At 31.2% G+C, this 7,994-nt stretch overlaps 1 protein-coding gene and 1 pseudogene across 4 annotated transcripts in view; both read right to left on the reverse strand.

Annotated features, from left to right (window-relative positions):
• The window catches only part of EPHA5 (EPH receptor A5), a 334,884-nt gene that overhangs the window by 108,080 nt on the left and 218,810 nt on the right, over nucleotides 1-7,994 (reverse strand). For all 4 annotated transcript variants that reach the window (XM_011360645.1, XM_011360643.1, XM_011360644.1 and 1 more), the window contains exon 6: nucleotides 279-403. In XM_011360645.1, coding sequence (XP_011358947.1) covers nucleotides 279-403 — 125 coding nt within the window. The remainder of the gene's footprint in view (nucleotides 1-278; nucleotides 404-7,994) is intronic.
• Nucleotides 1,264-1,382, reverse strand: LOC111740079 (annotated as a pseudogene).

The raw sequence follows: 7,994 nt of genomic DNA on the forward strand, positions 1-7,994 counted from the left end.
GAAATGTCCTATGACTTCATCTTTTAATGCTGTGAGATCTAGTTAAGCTGATTGTTAGACTATGTGGCAGTATTCCGGCAGTGTAAACTATTTGGCAACAAATAGCACAAATACAGTGCTCTCTGTACACTTTTAGCCTCCATAGTCATGACTGCAGAATCAATTCTCATTGATTTACGCGTAAAATTGCAACATGCTTTTCTTCAAATTGGATAATTGCAGTTGCTAAAATGAAAAAAAAAAAGGAATAAAGACATTCTTTATTCTGTTAGTCTCACCTTTTCAAAATATTTTATTTCATATTCCAGGATGATTCCATTGGGGCGATCCGGTTCTTGCCAAGACAAAGAGATGCTGTTTTTTGCAATCTTCCCCTTTTTCACATTGGTGACTGGAGAGGGGGCTGCAAAATAATATAAATAAAGAGTAGCATGATTAACAGAGCTCTGAAATTACAACCATGTATAATGTTCATTGGCATTCTTTGAATATTGTATAATAAAAATCCCAAACAATTAAATTTTCGTTAAATCTGGAAACAATTTTACTTTCTCTATGTAATACAAGTTTTTACAGATTGTGAAGTTTTACAAATATAAATCAACTAATTATCTTGATAATTCTTTACAATAAAACTGTAGTCATATTGAATCTTAAGTACTTTTTTTTGTAAAGTTTAGAAACAAATTAACTCTTTTACCTTTTTCAAAAATAAAGACATTCCTCATGACCTTATATATCTTATATGTTTCTAAAATTTATGGACTTCGTACAATATACCCCATTATGTTAACACATAAGTGATTATCTATATTACATTTTTACAACATTGTTTCATTTTTATTATTTTATTATTTTTGAAATCTTGCAGGGTTTTCTTTCTTTTTTCTTTTCTTTTCTTTTTACAGGTCTTATAATCATTAAATTCATATACTAAATATAGTGTGGGATATTCTGCAAAAATGTTATTAAATATGTGGTGTATCTTGAAAACAATAGCAAATAAAAGAAACAATTTCTTCCATTTTCTTTTCCCCCAAATATTTCATTAGAAGTTACAATCACCCGTAATGTTCATTGTTATTTGCCATTGTCTGTGAAATGACTACTTTTCTGATTAAAATAAATAAATATATATATATATATATATCAATAACTATTTTAGATATGTCTGCATATTATTTTTAGGCGAGGCAACCCCTGGTTGACTTCACAGATTGCAAGGACCTTATCAGCTTACAATCCCTTATTTTTTATTTTTTATGCCTACAGTACCTGGTCTTCCAAGGTGGTCTCCCATCCAAGTACTAATCAGGCCCGACCCTATTTAGTTTCCAAGATCAGATGGGATCGGGCTTGTTCAAGGTGGCATGGATGTCTGCATATTTTGAATTCTCGAACATATGGATATTTGAATCAACATCTATTTTTCTCAATTTGCTGAGACTTTTGTGGACTCTGGGTTTGATACTGTAAAGATGTATCGACTAATATTTTTCTAATGTACATGTGTGTGTTTGTGTGTGTGTAAAGAGATAAATAATTTATAGTATATATTAGATGTAACATGTATATTCTATGTATAATGTACGTATAAAATGGAAAAGACGTCAGCTGTGGTGAGTAATCAGCAGTGTTAGCCTCATCTATATTAGAACATTATAAACACTATCAGACAACTGGTGAAATTGTTTTATATATGTATACACAAAATTTACATTTATATAAAAATTATATATTTATAAAACACACATATATATATGCACTCTCTAAATAAATATAATTAATTCACTCAAGAGTAAAGCACGAAACCAGAATTACAAACAAGAATCAAGACCTTCCTGCTCCCTGCGCCTTCTCTTATCTCACCTCCTACTACTGTTCCTCAGCAGCTCTGCCCAGGCTTTCTGTTCTTAGATATGTCAGACACACTCCTACCTGAGGACCATTGCACTTGGCATGCTATCTCACTCTCCCCTCTGGGTTTCTCACTGAGACCTTTCCTGTCTACTCTATGATGGAAGTAACTAACTCTCACATTATCCCACTCACCAATGATCCCCTCTACTCCATGTTTCAGTATTCTCCTTAGCTCTTGCACTTTCATCGTCTGATATGCATACCTTAATTATAGATTTGCTTTTTCAGTACTCTCAAGTAGAATATAATTTTATGAGGTCAGGAATATTATTTATTTTATTCACTGCTAAATTCCTAGATTTAAAACAGTGCTTGGGACAGAGGAGAATATAATTAGTATATACAGAATGAGTGGTGGTAAAAGAAAAATCAAACTAATATACAAAAAACTTATTTTTTAAAATTATTTTTATGCCAACAAATGCAACTATGAAACCCAAAGGTGAAGTATATCTTTTAATAAAATTAAAATAAATAGAAACTGATATAATCTGTAAGAGAACAAAATTAGTTAATTGTCTTGTGTTTTTATACTCATAATAGGATGATAATCACTTTGGTATTTTAATATGTAACTTTTTTCTTTTAATCACAGAGCTTTGTGATATTCAGGTCCAGAGGATGCATATTTTCGGCCTTAGTTTATTTTCTTAAATATGTCCAATTCTATAAATTTTTCTGGAATATTACAGAACACATAGTGTGCATATAAAGCCAAACTTGTCTAGAAGTAGTTTTGAAATTGCAGTCTTTACTTCCATGGAAATGCAAATGGACTGATAGTTCTCACAGTTACATTTTGGCATAGGTTCAAAGTCCTCATTGATTGTCCAGTGAGGCAAAATAATGGCATATTCTGCACTGTGGACAAATCATCCAGAAGACATGGAAACAAGAAAAGTTCTGGGCGCCCTAGTTCATCAGAGTGTTTGTAGCAAAGTAGCATATTTAATGAAATAGAAACAGTAACAGAGGCTTCAGGAAAGACAGTGGATTTTTTAAAAATTATACTATGTTTGTAGTGAATAGCTTTATGAATTATCTTGAATCATGAATTACACTGACTTTCTAATTACCACTATATATTTATTCCATTATGTGTTAGTTAAGACACAGAAAAAGACAGTCTTCAAAGTTCTTTATTACTTTGCAAATGTTCTCTTTTTGACTGATGTATTTCTTATAGATAACTTTTGGTTTTCACCTAATAATTGATGGTGTTGCCACCTTTCTACTAATAAATTGCATTTAACATTTACGCTCTATGAAGGCAGGCATTGATTTGGTTTCATTTGTTGCTATATTTAGGCATCAGAAATTATCTTGTATAAATTTAATAAATATTTGTTGAATGAATGCATCCAGGAATGAATGAATGAATGAATGGGAAATATATACTTCATCATATAAATTCAGAAATGAGTTTGTTTCACCCTAGGTGCATATACTATGATTTTATTTGGGGATTTGTGTTTTATTTTAAAACTTTATTCTTTAACATCACCAACCATTTCAGAGTGAAACTATCCAATAAAAATCAACACACACCTAACCAGCCTGAGGTCAAATACTTTGTTATTTACTTACATCCATCAAAGTTAAACAAACATTATGCAGTGTTCAAAGAATGCTTGATTTCATAATGCCATTGTTTTCCCAAAACTGGTTTTCTCAGAGGCTAAATACAAAGTGCTGTTTAAAAATAGTTCAAAATGGGCAGCGAAGACCACTTCTCAGCTTAGAATAGTTTAGAAATAAGGTCCTCTCTGATAAGACCATCTCTGCATCATTGGGCAAAAGTGATTAAAGTGGGGACATTGACAGCTTCTGGGGATGTGATGATGATGCACAAATTGTGAATGGCAACACTCCTGTGTCACTGTAAAGTATTTTACAAGTATTATGCGCATTAAAATAACTAGCCAGATTTGTCAGCATTAGGGCATGTTAATTTATTTTATTTGTCTCCCTCACTGATACCTTTTACTTATTCTTTACTCATTCAATCTTTTATCAAGTAAGCCTGAACAAAATGAGAATGATTTATTAGAGTATTTCTCTTGTAAAGTTTTGTTGGATAACGTTAAACAATAGAACTATTGCTGTCCTATGTAAGAAGAACAAAAAAATACTAAAGAAATCAAGGCATAAGTAAAACAAAATCATTTACATAAATTCTTAGTTTCACTTTTTCGGTATGTGGTGACATTCTAAATTTTATATTGGAGTTGACCTTTGAGTACCAGCATAAGAAGTAAAATACCAATCCTTTAGGCTGGTAACAGTTCTCACTGTGGACTAATTTTTGTCAGTTTAAATTGTTTAAAAAAACTTTTAAAATTAGAATAGTTCCATATTTACAGAAAGATTTTGAAGACAGTATAGAAAGCTCTCATACGCCCCACACCTAGTGTCCCCATTTAGAAACCTCTTATAATAGGGCAGTACATCTGTCATAATTAATGAGCCAATATTGATACATTATTAACAACTAAAGTCCATACTTTATTTAGATGTCTTTAGCTTTTACTTATTACCCTTTTTATGCCCCAGGATCCCGTCCAGTGTACCATATTATATTTAGACATCATGTCTCCTTAGGCTCTTCTTAGCTGTAACAGTTTCTCAAACTTTGCTTGATTTGATGACTTTGACAATTTTGAGGCATACTGGTTGGGCATTTTGTAGACTATCTCTCCACTGGGATTAATTTGATGTTTTTCTCAAGATTAGACTGGGGTTATGAGTTTTGGGGAAGAAGACTGCAGAGGTAAAGTGTCATTTTCATTATATCGTATCGAAGGTACATACTGTCAACATAACATCACCATGATGTTAACCTTGATCATGTGACTCAGGTTGGGTTTAGTTTTCTCCACTGTAAAGTTATTTTTTCTCATTTTCTATACTGTACTCAGAATGAAACACTATGTGTAGCCCACACTTAAGGAACAAGAAGTTATTCTCTATTGCTTTAAGGCTTGAGTATCTGCATAAATTATTTAGAATTTTTCTGCACAAGAAATTTGTCCATTTTTCATTATTAATTAATTAAATAATTTATTTATATTAATATAGATATGTGGATATTTTTTACATTGATTTCTAGAGCAATAATTTATTTTGTTACTCAAATTATTAAAGCTTGGCCATTGATTACTCTTTCAGATAGTTCCTATGTCTCTTTGACATAGCCCCATCATTGTGAGTTTGTGTGGGTTTTCTACATCATTTTCTTACTTCTTGCCACTATGCAACCAAATGCTCTAGGCTCATCTTTCTTATTTACTATAAATGCAGTCATTTTTTTTTTAGAAGCACTGGTTTCTTTCATCGGAGAATGCTGTTAGAAACCAAGATCTGGATAACGGGTGTTCTCCTTGCTACTGAGATGTCATTGTTTCTAGATCATCTCAGCTGACAGGGCTAGGAAACAAATGTGTTTATATTAACTTCTGTGTATCTATAAATATTTCTATATATAACTATAACTATATGCAGATATATGTGTAAGAAGGTAAACATGAGTACATACTAATGTCACCAATTTTAATCAGTTATCACATGACCATTTTAGCATCTTTGTTCTACTTATCTGTAATCTCCCTCTCCGATAGTGGTTCCCACCATCCACCATCCATTTGCTTGATTGATCAACTCCAGTATATATGTCTAGTGATTAAAAAATTGCCAATCTATATCTCTTTGGTTTATTGATAATAATATAATAATGTAGAAACCTCTACTATCTCAATGGCACAAGCAATGTTACATAAAACTACGTTAGCCATTATGTAAAACACAGTATGTCATTCTAACTTTTCAAATATAAAAACCTAGGTTAAGGCACAGTGTTCCTATATGGGAAGGAGTTCCACAGTATGGACAGCTCTGGAGTCAAACAGAATTGGCTTCAAATCTTTGGCAGCCAGCCATTTTCTAGTTGTGTGACTGTTTAAGCTACTTAACCTCTATGAATGTACTTTTTATCTTTAAAACAGGAACAAAAATGCAAACATTATCTTTTTGTAAGGTTAAAATCTGATTCTGTATGTACAATATCAGATATAGGGTGGATTCCAAATAAATACTGTTTAATATCAGTGGTAAAATATTAGACAATTGTTTAAGAAGACTTCAATAATGGATTCTCTATAACTCCTTAACCCTTTCAACCTACATCAATCAGAATTATGCAGAGCTTCTTCTCTCAACTTGGCACTGTTCTAAATACTGGGTGAGATCAAAATGACAAAGTATCTCTTCAGATAAAATTTTCTTATATTTTATATCCAGTGGATTTCTCAACTCTAATAAAAAATTATAGGTAAACTTCCTTGCATATCATAGATTTTTTAATGAGCTAAAAGTGTTGAACTTTTTAGTGTTAATTAAGTGATCAATAGTTCACTTCGTGTAAAATAATGTCTGCCTCATTCTTTAAAGAAGAGTGAACGTGATGAAAATGTAACACTTTATCATGTTAAATGGAATAAGAAAATATCATTCACCAGTCTCTGTACTCAGTGCTATTTGTTTAGACAAAAATAAATTATAGATAGAATCAAATACTGGTTACTTGTATTTAAAAAAACAAATAACATATCTCCATTCATTTTACTTCTCTATATTTTGTTTATAAGCTTTGAGAAAAATAAGACAATATTGAAATTCTTTCAGTCTGTGATAGTCCATGAATGTGTTAAATCTTCAAATATCACTTTTACTTTTGTGCAGAAGTCCCTCTACATAAATAATGTATTAGTTTATTTACATACAAATTTTAAAAATACATAAATCTTTTATTTGATTTCATGGGTTAAAATCTTGCTAAGTGAACTGTCAATTTCTGCCAACTGGAAGCCATCACTTACCTCTGCCATGCACAATTTATCATATTTAGTTGCTTCTTGTTATCCAGGTGGATCTGGGCCAGTTTTTCCTAAAAATACAGATCATTAGGCCTCTCCAGAAAATTCTGACTCGGGAGGTCAGCTTGGGTCCAAGGATTCTGTATTTTTAATAAAGACTCCAGCTGAATCACTGTATCAGCAAATTTTGGGAAATACTAAAGACAATTTTTTTTTCTTTAAAAATAAATTATATAAACTTAGAAACCTGAGGCTAAAAACTGGGTCAGTGTTGTTTTGTGAACTACTGCTGTTTTAAACCTTTGTTCCATAATTTTCGCCTGCTATCCTTATCACTATTTCTAGATTTGCCTTTCTTCTTTTAGACATTGTTTCTTCTTATATTTGAAATTTTCTCGTTCCTTTTGTATTTGTGGGTGCTGATTTGTACGTTAATTCATATATAATCTGGTTTAGTTCAATCAGACTATAATCTCTTTAAAATTAGAAAATTCTTGTGTATTTTTCACTATTGTCAGCTTAGTCCTTAGAACAGTTTCTGGATGATAACAAACACATTAAAAAAAATAATAATAACCTTTGGTAAATAAAGAGGCAAATAAACAATTATCTGCTTTATATTAAAATAGATGTGCTTGTATTTTCTAGAGTGTTATATAAATAAAGTCATATAATACACATTCTTTTTTGACTAGATTAACAAGAAATTTGAACAAACTGTTGAGAGAAATGGATATGATCACTGCTGTTTGTGGTGATGTTTCACAGGTGTGTACATATGCTAAAACTTATTGTATACTTTATATGAAGCTTATGGAATATCAGTTGTACACAAATAAAGGTGCTAAAGTGTGTGTGGGGGGGTATGTGTGTGTTTGAAATGATTTCTTATAACTTCTACCATCACTAAAGACCTACTAATTGTACCCCCTCTTTCAAATCTTACATGCCTTTAGGGATTTCTTCAATGAACAGCCATATCTAAAAACCAAAAATAAAAATATATGTGCCCAATGCTTCCCCAAGACTACTTATTAAACTGTGAATTAATTAGAAAAGTATAATAAAACAATATTGAAAGCTTTAGTTCTTGATAAAAAAGCTTGAATTTATTTTTATAGGCTGGCTATAATTCAAGCTTAGTGGCTTTAATAAAAATTCTATATGGGTAATTACTTCTTTGTTGCTTATATATACTAAAAT

Source organism: Pteropus vampyrus, unplaced genomic scaffold (assembly GCF_000151845.1).
Source record: "Pteropus vampyrus isolate Shadow unplaced genomic scaffold, Pvam_2.0 Scaffold57, whole genome shotgun sequence".
Taxonomy (NCBI): Eukaryota; Metazoa; Chordata; class Mammalia; order Chiroptera; family Pteropodidae; genus Pteropus; species Pteropus vampyrus.